Below are 17,045 nucleotides of genomic sequence, written 5' to 3' on the forward strand. Positions count from 1 at the left end.
CAATAATAATAAGAGGAGCAACAGCAACAATAATAACACGGCCGATTGCTCCATTACCGCTCTCGAAGCCCTCTTCTCCGTTGGCCAGTTCCTTTGGCCGCATTTTTCTTGGTATATACGAGAACTCATATTTCGATATATATATTGTATATATATATGGATGTGCAGTTTGCAGTCGGAGCGTTATGATTTATTGGCATGCAACACGGCGTCCTCTTCCGGAAATGTGTGTGCAGTCAGCCATTTTGATGCGAGAAAGGCGTGGAGGGGGCGGAAACGACTGCTTTATTACTGTTGTTGTTGCCGAATAAGCTAAGATATCACGTCGTTCGCCTTTTGCACACGACTGTCAACAAATTTGCATTTGCATCCATCTGGCTTGACAGGGCGGGAAGCTGTTTCGTTACAAACTGACTTCCATTTAATTGCCATATGATCGGTTTCAAACAATAACAAGTATTTATAGAGAGAATCGGTAATATTGAAGATTAACAGGGGCCTCGACCTGGTAAATTTAGCTTGGAAGACATTTTTCTAGAAACAAATATTCTGTTGCATATCTTAAGGCGTGTTTATTGGATTTCATGCCTACAGATTACATTTGTTTCTTAAAGTCTTATTGCACACTTTAATATTCTAAAAATCCCACTAAACACATTTCAGCCTTGCTTCTATAATTGACACATCCCACGATATTAAATTACTGAATAATGCACTTCATTTGCAATGAAAATCCGTTCGAAAACTTTCATCCATTTCATCTTGTTTTGGCTTATGTCTGGCCACCACCGCAAATCCCCAGAAATTCACGTCGATTATTCAATCATTTCGCCATCATTCATTTTGCAAATCCTGTTCCAGCAGAGGGCCGAGGGACGTGCACGACTCTGATTTGTTGAAAGTTTCGTTGTCAGCAGCAATTAAAACAACACCGCCTACGCCCACTAAAAAATGCACTGAAATTACGAGAGCTCTACAGCGCCAAACGAAAACAAGGAAATGGTAAACAAAAAAAAAAAAAACATACAAAATGGCATAAAAAGACCGAATTGAAGCGTGGCCAGGACGGGCGGCCACAAATGGGATGTTTTCATAGGGACCGAGATTGGAACCGGGAGTACGACTAGTTCTGGGAGGTTGCTGAAATGAAATTAAATAGGAAAAGCATGCGGCCGGAAAAGCGCCAACGACCAACAGGCAAATACATACGAATGTAGTCTGTGTGAAAGTCAGTCGTTTCCACAGCGATTTCAGGACTGGGCTTTGGTACAAGCCAGGATCCGGGACCGGGTCCGTGTCCGTGTCGGTGTCCTTGTTCTATCCGTATCCGCATACGTGTTCGTGTCCGTACTCTCGTTCATTGTTGGCATGCCAAAATTTTAACTGCACACCAAATAAAGAAACACACACATCCAGGAGAAATTGTTGCAACTACAGAAGCCGAAGGGAAACACAAACTAAATGCAGTCCTGTGTTTCCGGTAATGAAAACTTTCGAAATTTCTTTCGGGTTTTTTGCTGTGGGTTTGTTTTAGCTCGACAAGCCAATAAAAGTGATCAATGTTACGACTGGATTATACCTGATGGACAAGCAAATGTTTACAACTAAGATGATTCTGTAGAGGGGGAATATATGGGGATTAATTATATTTCTGTAGCTTCTTATTAATTCTGTGTATTTTAGAATAGGACCATAGTTAACGAAATTCACATTGTGCTCTATTGCATTAGAGGTCTTGGTAAATAACGAACAAATTCCATCAAAAATGAAAAGGCAAGGATTCGGCTACGGGCAACTTGCTAGCAAGCTGAAACAAAATTTGTTGCCGTATTTTTTTTTTGGCTGCCCTTGTTTGGACTTTGCCAACGGTCAGAATTGCAATTACAATGAGCCAAGGGTAACGCAGAGGAAGCTCTGAGGGTGTGGGTAAGGGTAAGGACTGCATTCGGGACGAGTCCTGTGTGGGAGTTTGGCAAAGAAAAAACGTGTACATATAAAAAGGACAATGCGCTTATTGAAATATTTATAGCAAAGGCAACATGTTCTGGGGCTTGAAATGAACTGATTTCTGGGGAAATTAATGTGAAGTGAACTCAACGGGGAAGTAGATGAATTATGAATTCAACTTGGCTAAGAAGGGCACAGTAAGGAAATTATGGAAGCTTACTTAATCTGTTGCCTTAAAGTACAAGGCTATGCTATGGGTAAGAAAATTATACTTTATGGTTTATACTACGCGAATAAGATAATCAAGACAAGAACTTTGAGAAGACCCACATTCAGAGACTTCATTTGGCATAAATATCACTCATGTAAGTAAATAATAGGGAACTTTCATGTTCATTGCCTCAACCAAATGGTATAAAAACGGAAGAAATCACAGAAACTCAAGAGCAACAAAAACAGAGCCAAATTTATTTTGCGGAACTAAATTGAAATAATTTTGGCAGCTGAAATATGTACGAAAATATTTTAATGCCATATACATAGATATACACACTCAGAAATATACTCGGCAATAGAGAGGAGAATCCCAGACTGGCTTACAAATAAAAACAGGTTGCTCCCTCCTTCCGACCTCCGGACCCCGCTTTCCTGCAATGCCCTCCACTAGTTTCGGCGGTCCCGTCCCAACCATCTGCAATGCTTCTGGCAACTGCTTTGGCTGTCCTTTTTATACTGCGTGCTGCTCCAGCTGGCACTTGGCCAGGACTTCGTAATTTCTCCTTTTTTATTGCATTGGCCAAAAAGGAAAATGCAGCTAAAGCGTCGAGCGCCGAGAAGGCAAACAAACAAGCGCCAGACAAGAACTACATATTAAATTTGTCATTTTAGCACACGGACAAACTCGAGTTCGCTTGGGCAATGGAAGTCAAAGTTCGTCCTCCGTTCCACTTTGTTTCCGAAATAAATTTAAAACCGCATTTAGGCAGTGATCTCGAATTGAATAGGCCCGGAGTAATCAAAGAAAGCTTTAAGTTATACTGAAAAAAATTGCATTAAACCATATATCATGCATAATACTAGTAATATTACTTTCAACGAAAATAAGGTCTTATATTAAGGACTCTTGGATGTTCTCGGCGAATCCATTTCAATATCCAGCTCTTGCAGCCAAAAAACAGCCACAGAGATAGTAACAAGTCTTTTTGGCCCTGGCTCAACATCACAATTAATAAACATCGCAACATTTGCGGCAACAGGCAAATTTGTATTGCCATAATCGTTTTACTTGCGGAGGTTCTGGTTTTAATATTCCTGTCCACTGCATTGCTTGTTGCGGCTTTTCTGCTCCGGTTATCTCTTTCTCCATGGAGATATTCATATTCTGGTCTTCTGCCCCCACTTTTTGCGGTGGGGCCACATGCACATTCATTTACATTCTCGTAATGCCGTCAAAACCCGCAAATAGGATAAAGTGAATGTTGAAATGCTGGTTCAAACCAAATAGACAAATAAACCAACCATCTACTCATGAAACACCGAACAGAAAAAGTGAGATTGAAAATGGAAGCAAGCGAATGGATTTGAATTGCTGGAATTGCAAATTTTAATTGAAATATTCCAGCGGAAAGTTGTAGTTGCTCTTCCATTGAAATATTTCAACCTTTTCTAAATTCCTCTTCGTATAACAAGGACTAAATTAGTAATGTTAATAAGGGTATATAGAGTGTATAGCATATAGGTTAAGCTAATAGGCCTTTAATACATTTTTTTATAAATTCCCGAAAAGTTATTTTGAATAAACAAAAAATGATTCAATTTATATATTTATTATTTATCATGTACCAAGGTCTCTGATAAGCTCCACCCTGATTTGGATTCTTGAATCTGTACAACCTCCTAGTCAATGCATTCAACGAGTTCTTGAAACAGTAGCCGAGCTTTTGCTCCGAGAGCTGGCAAGAAAGGTGGGCAAATATTGTCCGCAGGTAAACGCCGGCCAGTTGATCAACTGATTAACTATCTTGACGGGCTGTCGGCTGGCTCCACACGCTGCTGCAATAAGATAAGGCCTATGGCTAGGAAAGCCGCAGATCCGTGGGTTAGTCTCCGGTTAAGTGTTCTTCGAGATGTACTACCGCCTGTCTTGTGTCGCACTCCTGCTGTTCAGCATCGGCTTCAGGGTCGATTGCCTGCAATTAAGCAACTGCAATAAGACTGATGTGCCCTTGATACCGGATGCGGAGCTAATTACAGCCCTCTCGCTGCACAACTGCAGTCTCCCGCGTCTGGAAAATGCCTTTTTCGTTCGCTTTGGCCATCTTCTTAAACTGGAACTGCAGTACAGTGGACTTACTGACATGGACGATTTCTCTTTAAACGGACTAGCCAAGCTGCACACGTTTTCCCTCAGCCACAACAATCTAAGCACCTTGAGGTCGTGGTCCAGCGAACCTTTAGCTGCCCTCACATCTCTGGACCTGAGCTACAACCGGATGGCCAAATTGAGGGAAAACAGCTTTTCACTGTTTCCCCAACTGCAGCAGATCAACTTGGGCTCCAACCAAATCAGTCAGATCTCAGAGGACTCCTTCCATGGGCTAGCTCACTTAAAGCACCTGATCCTCAGCGGAAACCGGCTGCAACACGTAGATAGCACCTTTTTCCAGGGGCTGCACCGTCTGTCCAACTTGGCCCTTCACCACAATCTCATCGAGAGCATCGACATGGACTCCTTTGAAAGTAACACCCATTTGCGAAGCCTTCGTCTGGATGGAAATCTGCTCGTCAGTCTTCAGTTTCTCAGTCAACGAGGTTTAGCCCGGGTCGTTCATCTGAATCTGTCCAAGAACCAGGTGCAAAAGCTGGAGGACCAAGGATTCTCGAAGAACTTTGAACTGCAGGCCCTGGACTTAAGCCACAACAATTTGACGGAACTCCAAAAGGAAACATTTTCTGGATTGGATTCGTTGGAGGTAAAATAAAAAAATCACTTATCTTCTAGAAGATATAAAAAGATTAAGATACTTACTTACAAAGGCCCAATATAAGTTTTCATATATGTATGTAGGTCATGTAAAGTTTAAAATGTATATATATTTTAAAAAATAACAAGCTAATCAGCCCATAACTCTTTTTTATCTTTAGCGCCTGAATATTAGTCACAATAACGTAGACCTTGTGGATGCGGAGAGCTTGCAGTTCCTTTCAAGCTTAATTCAAATCGATGTCAGCCACAATCGACTGACCACTTTACCAGAAAGGATATTCCAAGCCAATTCACAGCTAGAGGATGTTATTTTGTCCCACAACAAGGTGAAGGCCTTATCACCTCTGATTTTCAAGCACCAGAACCACTTGCGGTACATCCACTTGGCCGGAAATATCCTCGAAAAGGCCGAATTCTTAGAAAGTCTATCTCCATCCTTGAACCGGCTCTCGCTTTACGTGGACCTGAGCTCGAATCGCCTGCAGTCGGTCAGTATGAAGGACATGCTCCACTTTCGTTATATAAACCTGGCAGATAACAACTGGAGTTGTGCCTGGTTGGTCGGTAATCTGGTGCGCAAGCTTCCCCCTTCGATAAACTTTTCTCGTCCCTGGACGGTATTGAACAACTGGAGCGAAAAACTGACAAATATTCAGGGAGTGGACTGCACAGAAGGCAACACAAATCGATCTATTATCCTCCTAAATGTGGGTGAAGTTCTCCATAATGAAAAACAAAATTGCAGCAGCGGGGTAAGACACATCTAAAATACACATAAATATTTTTTCCTTTAAATATTTAAATTTCAGCTCTCATTCGATGGGGCAAACCCCTCCCCACCTCCTCTGACCTGGCCTAAAATACCAACCGATCGGTTCGATTCCAGATCGGTTATAATATGGATGCTGGTGGCCATTGCAATCGCCTTTGCTGGACTACGATGGCTAAGGAGATTCGTGGATCGCAACGAAAATAGGACAGGTGAAAAGTTGAAGGCCCTGAATAACATGGTTGGTTGAAAATGTTTAAGGTGTTATTTATCATCTTTAGTCGCTTAACTGAATGAGTCTAAAAATTCCCTTGATTCAGCTCATTATTTCCAAAATTTGTTTAAAGCTCACTTATCTATCACTTATCTTTCTATATGCTTTTCTAAAATGTATCACTCTATTCAAACAAATCAAACAGATATTCTATATATATATATATAGGGCATTCCTCCTATACGTGCCCCAGTAACGTCAGAGGCTCTTAATCGTTCCAATTGGCATTAAATTTCCTCTTATCAGTAACCTCCTTGTTTTGTTTCAGTACGTCAGCAAGCTCGAGTGGCAGCCCATTAGAAAAGATCATCAGAGATCGTAGCTTTCATCCCACTAACAACTCGACATTTAAAAGCTATTACAAACAAATGTATTGAAATTTCTAAACATGTAATATGATTACAATGTAAGCTTAAATAAATCTAACCTAGGCTATAATGAATGCGTTGACCCCGGAGCACTCACTTGTAGAGGCGCTCGATGACTTGGGCATACTTGGCGTGGACAATATTCCGCCGGATTTTAAGCGTAGGTCCCAGCTCGCCGGTGGCCACTGAAAATTCGTGGGGAACAAGGGCAAACTTCTGCACTCGCTGTGCATTCGAGATGGCGTTCTTGTTGGCCCGTTTGATACCTTCCTCCAGAGCCTCCAGGAGCTTGGGCTCGGCAGAGATCTCCAGGGCAGCAGTCTGCACCGCCGAGTCATTGGTGACTTGAAGGTCGGCGGGGATGGAAAGGAGATCAGAGAGGCGCGTCTGGTGGATATCCAGTTCCCGAAGCCACTCAATCGTCTCCTCTCGCAAGGCATCCAGGGGCACCCCTGTCTTGGGATCAGACTTTGTCTTCAGGGCCAGGAGAACGGTCAAGTACTTGCGGTGGTCTCCGATCAGAATAGCATTGCTCACGCAGGGCAGTTCTTTTTTGATGAGTTCCTCGATGTGCACGGGAGGAATGTTCTCGCCGCCGGCCGTGATGATCAGCTCCTTGAGTCGTCCCGAAATAATGAGGTTGCCCTTAGAGTCAATGAAGCCCAGGTCGCCAGAGCGCAGCCATCCATCCTCCGTAATGGTCTCTTCAGTCTTTTCCGGAAGCCCCAGGTAGCCCATGAAGTTACTACGTCCCCGCATGATAATCTCGCCCTGGCCATTACAGTCAGGCTCGTGGACCCTTAGATCCAGTCCTTCAATCGCTCTGCCCGCACTGTAGATGTTGCTTATATCCACATTTAGAGTGATGGCCCCCCCACTCTCTGACATTCCGTAGCACTCTCCCAGGGCAATGTCCAAGCCCAGGAAGAACTCCTTCAGCTCATCGGAGGTTGGGGCGCCGCCAGTCAGGAAAACACGACAATTATCCAGACCCATCATTTGATGAATGGGCTTTATTACGCGGGAAGCTAGCCAGTATTTAGCGTTGCCGTAGATTGATGGGGTTTTTCTGAAAATAATCAAAACATTTAATTATAACTCTTATCTAATAATATAGTTGTCTGTAAAATATTATGCTTGAACAAAATGAAACATATTCATGAAAATTTAAGTGTAAAATCTTTAAGAACTTTTGATATTTAATCTCATTTAACTTAACTCCTTAATAATAGATATTATTGGTTGATATTTGGCACTTAAATTCAGTTGTTAAACACTCTTCATTTCTAGAATTTGTACTCACCCCGCCATTATTGTGTTCTGGTGCTCGGTCACTGCAGCCCGAGCCTGAGCCAGCAGAAGCCGGGAATAGGGCTTGGCCTTAGCTTCAGCTGCCACCAATCGCTCCTGGAGCTTCTCAAACACCCGCGGCACTCCGAACAGCTTCGTTGGCCTCGCCTTTTTAAATGTTTTGATCAGGGTACCCTTCAGGGCATCCTTATCCGCAAAAGTGACACAGCCGGCGTGCGACAATCCCAGGAAAACATCGAAGATCTGGGCAGCCACATGGCTCAAGGGCAAGTAGCTCACGAAACTTTCCTTGCCGATATGGACATCCTTCAGCAAATGGGCAGCGGCCTTTGTGTCGAAGATAATATTGTCGTGGGATAGCATTACAGCTTTGGGCAGTCCCACGGTTCCGGACGTGAAAATCAGCATTGCACACTCGTTGGGGCAGATTCGGCTCTCCCGGGCCAGCAGCTCCTCCTTGAGCTCGCTGGGGTAGGTCTTCTCCTGCAGCTTCAGCCAGCTGTAGTAGCCCGGCTCTTGGTCCACGAAGGCCTCGAAGGGTCCGTGGATTTGGATGACTGCCTGGAGCAGGGGAAGCCTATCCTTGATGGCCCTTACTTTGGCCATCTGCTGAGCGTCATCCACCACGACAACGCTGGATTCGCTGGTGACCAACACATGATGCACTGCCTCTGCCGAGTTGCTGGGATAAATTCCAGCCACAACGGCTCCAGCTCGAAAGGTGCCCAGCTCGGCGAAGAACCACTCTGGGCAATTGAAAGCGAGGATGCCCACCGAACTACGCTCCTTCAGGCCAACACTCAGCAACATGAGGGCGGCCTGTTCCACGTTTTCCTGGTACTCGCGGTAGTTCACGGTGGTCCAGCCGTCGACACCGGCTCCAGGGGTCTCCCATGTCAAGGCTGGCAGTTCAGGATACTTCTCGCAGACTTCAGAAAAAAAATGTGGTACCGTCTGGGGTTTGATGCTCTGCGAAAAGGCTCCTCCTTCGTCTAGGCGGAGCTTGACTGCTTCGTGGAGCGAGGTGCTCGTATAACTCGTGGCCGGCTTTAGATCGGTCATGCTTGCTCAGAGGCTGGCGATGAATAAACACGGTCGGCCTCTGGACACGGGTATTTAAGGCCTCGCAGCCCTATGCTGATAAGACAGGCCCATGTACGTACAGCCATATGTGCTCCTAAAAGTGACAGCAGGCAGCGAAGCCGGAGTTCCGACCAGATAATGACGCAGAACATTCTAAGAAATTCTAAGGCGACCTTTGAACGGCTGCAGGGATTTGATTGTAAACAAAATTATGTTTTTCTAATATTTTTGAAAACAAGGAGCATAAACCTTTCCTGGGACTTTAAGGGAACTCACTAAGGTGACAAAAACTTGATGCAATTTTTATAAAACGTATACGCATAATTGGGTTCAATGCATGAAGGTAATAATTGGGTTAGCCTCGGTCATCGCCAATCTCAAAAGTCACCAAATACGATTAGTCAAGAGTCTTGTCTGGGACGCCCTCAGAAACAAAACATATTGACCTATAGACACGCGCTGGATTGGTTTTCAACAGATAAGAGTTCAGTATACGCCGAGACCTGATTACATTGTTCCGTTTGGGCAACAAGTCCATGTGGAGGATGTCGGTTATCGGGGGTCATGGCTTAATACAATTTTGTTGGCCCATTGTTGGATGGCGATAGTAACGAATGAAATCATTTCACTAGTCATTGAGTAATGTTGCTGTGATTTCACAGAGGACCAGACTATTATAGACTTTATGGAAATGCATGGAGGCACACTATGGCCCCCTGCGAAGGCTATATTTCGGTCAATATCCATCAGATTTTTAAGCAGAGTACCTTAAACGATTTCTAGATCGATTCTCCACAAATCTACATCAAAATCCCGGAACAAAATATTTTTTAGATTTTTTGTCATTTTTCTGGGGTGTCCCCTTCAAAATTTCGAAAAATGCATGGAGGCACACTATGGCCCCCTGCGAAGGCTATATCTCGGTCAATATCCATCCGATTCTTAAGCGGAGTACCTTAAACGATTTCTAGATCGATTCTCCATAAATCTACATCAAAAACTGGGAACAAAATATTTTTTAGATTTTTTGTCATTTTTCTGGGGTGTCCACTTCAAAATTCCGAAAAATGCATGGAGGCACACTATGGCCCCCTGCGAAGGCTATATCTCGGTCAATATCCATCCGATTTTTAAGCGGAGTACCTTAAACGATTTCTAGATCGATTCTCCATAAATCTACATCAAAATCTGAGAACAAAATATTTTTTAGATTTTTTGTCATTTTTCTGAGGTGTCCACTTCAAAATTTCGAAAAATGCATGGAGGCACACTATGGCCCCCTGCGAAGGCTATATCTCGGTCAATATCCATCCGATTCTTAGGCGGAGTACCTTAAACGATTTATAGATCGATTCTCCATAATCTACATCAAAATCTGGGAATAAAATATTTTTTAGATTTTTTGTCATTTTTCTGGGGTGTCCCCTTCAAAATTTCGAAAAATGCATGGAGGCACACTATGGCCCCCTACGAAGGCTATATCTCGGTCAATATCCATCCGATTCTTAAGCGGAGTACCTTAAACGATTTCTAGATTTCGATTCTCCATAAATCTACATTAAAAACTATGTTTACTTTTTAAAAGCTGAGACGCAATAAAGCCTCAATTATTGTACTATAATACCTTTATGGAAGTAAAAAGTACAAGCATTTAATTTTCAAGTCAAAGGTTTATAGTGAAATACGTCTAGTTCGACCAAAACAAAACTTTACCTCAGTCCAAAAATCTTTCGAAGTTTTAAGTTTCAAGAATTGCCGTCATAGACATTTTGACACTAAAGCCTTTACGATTACGATTCATGAAAGCATAGTTGACCTTCTGTAGGGGCTCTATGTGACCCAACATAACAGGGACTGACCTACCTCAGGTACTAGAGTTCTTTGGCACTCCGAGGTATGTACTTTCGTACACATAAACGCGAGATAAATGGGTTATCCATGAGAGCCCAGTTACCCATGTGAGTATGCACCAAAAAAAAAACCCATACGCCCCGTGGCCGCCGCCAGGTAATGCAGCTGTATAGTACGGCGGGGAATACCCGGCCCGGAGCTGAGAACCCAGAGCCCTCGCTCCCTGTGGGTCATCCGGGCGCATTAGACGAATGCCATGGCACTGCCACACACATGCTCGCAGCCCTGCACGCACCTCGCTACATAGAAAGGGAAAAAAAAACTTTCACACAGGCCACAAGACAACAACAGAAAATCGCTGTCACCGTCGCCGTCGCAGTCGCAGTTGACGTTGGCGTCTCAGTCGCCGCCGCCGCCGCCGCTGCTGCTGCTGTTGCCAGTGCTACTGGTGATTTGTTTGTTTGCCACTCGCTGCTGGTTGCTGGCCGCCTGTTCGCCCAACAGTCATTTTTTGTACAAATTTATAATTTATTGTTTAATTTATTTTATTGCTAGATGTCAGCCCCCGTCGGAGCAGTGTGGCTGGCGGCCATTTACATACACTGCAATTTATTCGGGGGGCCGGGCGACAAAATAAAATACTATTAACTAAATCGTTAAATTGTTGCACTTGCAGCTTATCTTTTGTTATGCTCGCAACAACAACATTATTATGAAATTATTTACCAATGAACAGCAGCTCATGAATCGCTAACAAGTGCTGCCATTGTCAGCGCCCTGACCGTCGGCCGTGCCGGGCGGCAGGGGGTATTATTGCATCAAAACTACAACGCAAATAGTTGCAATATTCTGTGTTCCTTGTTTGTTCTTTTTATTTGTCTCGTAACTATATAACTATATATGTGTTTTCGGTGGGGTGTGAGTGCGCTTCTGATATGTGTAACGGTACATGGGAATTATATCGGCCAGGGCAAGAAAAATATAAAAATCGGAATATATATACAATGTAAGCGGGCAGGGGGAAGTGTAACTGCTTGTGTTGTATGTACAGGAGGCGTTAGAGTGGGCAGGGCGGCATAGGAAGAGCTTACTTTAAATGCCAACTGGCAATAGGCTATGGGAGTGGAACTGACATTGAATCCAAACATGAAACACCTTTAGGGTGGGCTTATCAATAATAATAACAAAATATTTTTTCATGTTTATCTTTAGTTTAGTTTACAATTGGATCCTTTTCCTTTAGACATTATAAACAATAACTTCTTTCTGTGGTCTAACTAAAATCCTAAGTATAGAAAGCCCAATAACCATGTCCTTTCTATCAAAAACCCTGACTAAGCATCACCACTAAGCATGTCCAGCCTAAATGCATTGACAGATTGTTGTCCGAAGCATCTGAAATGGGACATTGAGCAGACCGACCGGCCCACTCGGCGGATACATGATACAGAGCCAAGGCAATCTGCCATATCTTCGGCTATGAGCACTGACTCTAGCTCGATGAGGACCATTAAGGGAATGGGCAACCGATATGGAAGCCCTAAATCGGTCCTGCATGTGTTACAATATGCTTTCTGTACATATTTACACGCACATTGAGTGACCTAATGTGTGGTACGAGGGGGAAAGTGGGCGTGGCAGTAAAGGCAGACTGGGAGCCAGGGAGCTGGGGCGGAGCATGTCTGTGACTTTTGTAGATTTGTTTGTGTACATATAGATATAGCAAAAGCACCCGGCGCACAGCATTGATTAGCAGGCGTGAAAGAGCCGAAGCCAAAGCGAAAAGTTCATGCGAGCAAGTGAGCCAAACAACAGCAATAGCAACCACAGCAGACAACAAACAAGTACACACAACAATAAGGAGGAAACACATTCGAGCACATACAAAAAAGCGATATACACACACTCACACATACAAAACTACTAGAAGGTGGTGGGGCGACCGGCCTGGGAGGGGAGGTACAGATAAACAGCATTTATATTCATGTACCCACAGCAACAGCAACAACAACAACACATCGCAGACATAAAAAGCGAAACGAAAATCAAATAACATGTGTACATATTGACAAACAAGCGACGGCCGCGTACAAGCAGTCGTTTATACGTACAAGCGATGTACGAGTAGTACGAATATGTACATACATACCACGTATGTAGGTATGCAGCGCCTTCGCCCAGGCACCTCCCCCTTTTTGCCCAACCGCCCCCCAGCCACCTAGGAGTCTGCAACTCATTCAAACTCATTTCTACACAAGCATATCAGCTGGGGTTGTCGCTGCTCTTTGCTCTTGCTCTTTCTCTTTCTCTAGCTCTAGCGCCTGGCTCTTGCCGGCTCGTTCTGGTCCCCATCTCGCTTGCTCCCCAGACCCCAGGCGCTGACCAGTCGTCCATCCACATAAGTAGCAATTACAATAGCAACCGGTATTTAAAACGGTTATCGGTTCTCATCTAAGCACGATAGGTTGCGATCATAAGTCATTATAATACCCTATTAGCCTAGTACCCTAATACCCTAAGAATTCTACGATAAAATTTTTTAAAATTTACTAGAGTTTTTTTGAAAAGAATACCTATTTTTCCTCCAACTTTGGTTCTTAAACTAGAAACCACCAGAAAAAGCAAGCTCATCAGAAACTAAAAAAAAATATTAATAAAATAAAATAAAATAAAAGTCTGCTGTTGTCCCCCTTTTCGATTTTGTCATCAGCAGTGGCAAAAGTTCAAATCGAGTGCAACTGACTGATAAGTTCCAGAACCTGATCGATTCGATTCAGACATTATAGTCATCATTACTGTCACTATCATCGGTGACAGCTTTTCACAGTCCATGACCGAATAATCGGTTACGCGTCGATTGTGAAGTAATACCTTCTATACTATGTACCTCTTCACGCCGTTCACGCTCGATTCCCACTGAGGTTTCTTTTCAAGGCTCGCTACTTGTTTTCAATGATTCCGAGATTTTGCTTTCGTCATTGTTGATCAGTGGAAAATTCTGAAGGCACTCTTCGATTAATCGTGGCAGATTCTGCCGTAAGCTCTGGACTCGGTCATGGAAGCTATCTCATGATCGACGCATTTTCTTCAAGTGGAGCAGAACGCTTTTCTTTTGCTTGCAGAAGCTGTCTAGCCGTCCCATCCTATGACACTGGGTGTCACTTCCATACTATGACATTTCCATAGTTTCCTGTAAAGTCTGACATACATTCCTGACATTCCTGTATGTACTTATGTAAGTAAAAAGAAGATTAAAGACCCACATCTTAATATTTTAAGACATATGTATGTATGTTTGCATAAATATTGGAAGATTAAAGACCCACATCTTCATATTTTTGGGCATGTAATTATTACACAAATACGATAAATACTGGAATTATATATAGAAAAATATTTACATCTATCTTTGTATAAAAGCAAAGAAAAATCAAATGTTTAGTAAGAAAATATGAAAAAATAAAAAAGCTGGTGAATTGGAGCCAAAATATGCAATATACAAAAACAGAGTAAGTCTAATAGGTTTTTTTTTTTTGGTTCTATCAATATATGTACATTAGTATATATTTCATTCAATTAGAAAAATACTACAAAAATCTGGTAAAAGCTCTAAAAAAATTACTAAACTCAGCTTTAATATTAGAAAAACAAATTGCTTAGAACTTAAATATTAAAATAACATTAAATTAGTCTACAATTTTGTTTCCCAATGTAAATTCAAAAACTATAAAATTATCAAAAGAATAGAAAAGTTTAAAAATTTTGTTTCAAAAATTATGAGAAACTTTAAGAGAGCATATTTTCTCAAAAACGCCTTTCTAGGCTTTCTTCTAAGTATTCAGCAACCTTAAATTTTTGTTGTAAGCACAAAAAATAACATATTTTTTTTCATTGAAAAACGTGCACTCATTTTTCATCCCGCCACTGTGTGCAATGCAATGTACTAAGCTTGCTTGAAAGCCCCGCGATAATCAAATACAACAACAAATTAAGTTGCGCTGCTCCGATGGTTGGCGTGCCGACAAGCAGTTTCCCCGGGTGCAGCTACATACGTCATCACAACACCATCATCAGAGCGAAGCTTACGGATTGGCATGTGAACAGGTCGCACTGCCTACATGGGTCTGATGCAGTCCCCGCCAAGCTTTGCATATTTAAATAAGCCTGCATATTACGTTTCATTTTCATTCCATTTCTGGTTTCGGCTTTCGCGATGCCCCTGCCTGCTATTGCTGCTCATTACATACAAACGGCACTTGGCATGTAGATAGACAACGAACGGGTATGTAAACATGTGTACGTTACATACCTACGAATTTGTGAGAACGTCGTCTGTTACCGTTTTAGCTTTCATGGGGTAGCATTAACGGCCCCCACCGCCCGCCTCCCCTTCTACACACACACAATACACTGGGAGCAACAACAACATCGGAGCATTGCACACTACACACACGCTTTTCTGGCTCGGCTCGGCCTGCTAATCGCTTCTGCTCGCCTGCTGGCTGCTTATGTTTATTTGTATATATCGAGCAACACAAACGCACGCAGCCCATATGCAAAGCTATACGATACTACCCCGTACGCCAAACGGCAAACGATACGATTCCATGGCTGCTGCCCCCCGCCGGAAACCATCCGCAGCCATCAGTGTTCGGCCAGCAGACGAGCACGTGTCTGGATGTCTGCACTTGGAAAACAAAACTTTTCATCTTTTCTAATTAGAATTTTGGCTTTAAATTAGTAGAATTTCAAATTTAGGATTGTTTTTGATCAAAAACAATAAGCGTTTTAGCGTAAAACGCAAACTTTTGAAATCACCAAACTTTTTCTCCAAGTGCCTTTATATTAATGGCTACATACAAAGCCGACGTCTATACCAGTATGTTAGTAAACAACTAAGCATGTACGTAAGTTTATTGTCAGAACCAGTTAAGAAACGCTTAGCTGTTCTTGGGCAGGCTAAGATTCTCCAGGCTCGACAATATAGAAAAAGATACTGCTTTGATTCTAAACCTTTATTAATAACTGCATCAAATTAATTCCTAGCATAATGTTTAATGGTATTTCACAAATGATTCAATATTTTTAAGAAAGAATTTTTTAAAGATTCCGGCATGCGCTCGAACGATCTTGGGGATCTTGTCGTGACGATCTTGGCGCTGAAAAGCTTAGACAAGAACCACGAACTTGTTCGATCCGAGGCGAACTCTCCACTCTCCAAATGGTCGCCTCGGTACATTTCCAATGCCTGGTGATAAGAATGGCGGGCGATGCAAAAAGAAATAATAATAATAAGGGACCGACAGACTTAATTATCGTATGACAGAAAAAAGCCTGCGAGCGGCACGATGATCCACACTTGAAGAAAAAATGTCCTGAATAACCATGAATTACTTATTACTGTACTTTGCATTAAACATAAAATATGCTTACGTAATTAATAGTTACTAAAGGACATTGTGATGAAGTCTCCAAGAAAACTCAATCATAAACCCTGTTTTTGTTTTTCTGAGTGGAAAATAAACAAAAGAATCGGAGCGGCTTTCACTTTAATCTGAGGCCACTGCGTTTAGTGCACTTGCAGCGGCGTACGCACAATCTCGAGCCCAGCCCCAAGAGAATCCGGATCTGCAAGATGCTCCTCCAAGTTCTGTGCACGGTTGTGGGTGTCATGCTGATCGCAGGAACTCAGCTGCCTGTTCAGGGTCTGGCCATTACCAACGGACACTGCCAGAAGAACATCAGTGTCAAGTACCAGGTGCCAGTGACCAAGAACCGAGTCCTAGGCTCCGAAAATGCCGACAACTATGTAGTATTCGAGGAGCGGGTGCGTTGGGACAACATCCAGGTGTGCTGCCCAGGCTATCGCACCATCCTGTTCGGATTCTGTGAGCCCGTCTGTCAGGAGCCCTGCCCCATGCACAGCTACTGCGCCGAGCCGGACCGCTGCCACTGCCTGCGCGGCTATGAGCCCTCTCACCTCCACCAGCAGCCCGTGCATCGACACCACCAACTCACCTGCCGCCCGGTCTGCCAGGGCGGATGTCCGGAGCACAGCAACTGCGTGGCCCACAACGAGTGCCAGTGCCGTCCGGGCTTCAGGGACGCCAGCAGCTGGTTCAGCCTCAGTCTGCGCTGCGAAAGGATACAGTGCGGCCACGAACAGCGCTTCGATCCTGTCCGACGAGCCTGTGTCCAGATTGAAATGAGCATGGAAGAGCTGATGCAGCGTGTCGCCGACCGGTTGGCCAAGGGACTGGAGACGGAGTCCACCACCGAGCCGGAGGAGCCGTAGGTTGAAGTATTCTAAGATTTCCATTTCATTCTATGCCTTTTAAATCGCCCCAAAGTGTATCTATTTAATTTTTATGTAAGAAATCTTTAAGTTGGATATTGAATCCAAAGTAAAGTGCAAATTTTTGAGGGATCCTAAATAAAAACAAATACTTATTCTCC

General features: G+C 43.3%; 3 protein-coding genes across 3 annotated transcripts; 2 read left to right on the plus strand and 1 right to left on the minus strand.

Moving 5' to 3' along the window:
• The first annotated feature begins 4,052 nt into the window (after positions 1-4,052).
• On the plus strand, positions 4,053-6,414 carry LOC108126734 (insulin-like growth factor-binding protein complex acid labile subunit). The gene is made up of 4 exons (XM_017243416.2): positions 4,053-4,919; positions 5,092-5,685; positions 5,743-5,943; positions 6,245-6,414. Exons 1-4 carry the CDS (start codon positions 4,074-4,076, stop codon positions 6,296-6,298), a joined length of 1,695 nt encoding a protein of 564 aa, XP_017098905.2. The 5' UTR covers positions 4,053-4,073; the 3' UTR covers positions 6,299-6,414.
• Positions 6,324-8,751, minus strand: hll (heimdall). Its single transcript, XM_017243414.3, has 2 exons — positions 7,648-8,751; positions 6,324-7,413 (listed from the first exon to the last, which is right to left on the minus strand). The coding sequence occupies exons 1-2, from the start codon at positions 8,715-8,717 to the stop codon at positions 6,438-6,440; spliced, it is 2,046 nt and encodes a 681-aa protein (XP_017098903.2). The 5' UTR covers positions 8,718-8,751; the 3' UTR covers positions 6,324-6,437.
• Positions 8,752-15,751: 7,000 nt separating this feature from the next.
• NimC3 (Nimrod C3) lies at positions 15,752-17,010 on the plus strand. Its single transcript, XM_043212643.2, has one exon. The coding sequence runs from the start codon at positions 16,225-16,227 to the stop codon at positions 16,882-16,884; it is 660 nt and encodes a 219-aa protein (XP_043068578.1). The 5' UTR covers positions 15,752-16,224; the 3' UTR covers positions 16,885-17,010.
• The last annotated feature ends 35 nt before the right edge of the window (positions 17,011-17,045 follow it).

The sequence above is a fragment of the Drosophila bipectinata genome, chromosome 2L (genome assembly GCF_030179905.1).
Source record: "Drosophila bipectinata strain 14024-0381.07 chromosome 2L, DbipHiC1v2, whole genome shotgun sequence".
Lineage (NCBI taxonomy): Eukaryota > Metazoa > Arthropoda > Insecta > Diptera > Drosophilidae > Drosophila > Drosophila bipectinata.

Excerpts from the sequence above, each read along its gene's own strand:
- LOC108126734 (XM_017243416.2), top strand. The coding sequence starts at position 4,074 with ATGTACTACCGCCTGTCTTGTGTCGCACTCCTGCTGTTCAGCATCGGC. Across the intron at positions 5,686-5,742 it reads AACAAAATTGCAGCAGCGGG|CTCTCATTCGATGGGGCAAA; the intron begins GTAAGACACATC and ends TTTAAATTTCAG. Across the intron at positions 5,944-6,244 it reads TGAAGGCCCTGAATAACATG|TACGTCAGCAAGCTCGAGTG; the intron begins GTTGGTTGAAAA and ends GTTTTGTTTCAG.
- hll (XM_017243414.3), bottom strand. The coding sequence starts at position 8,717 with ATGACCGATCTAAAGCCGGCCACGAGTTATACGAGCACCTCGCTCCAC. Across the intron at positions 7,414-7,647 it reads CAGAACACAATAATGGCGGG|AAAAACCCCATCAATCTACG; the intron begins GTGAGTACAAAT and ends GATTATTTTCAG.
- NimC3 (XM_043212643.2), top strand. The coding sequence starts at position 16,225 with ATGCTCCTCCAAGTTCTGTGCACGGTTGTGGGTGTCATGCTGATCGCA.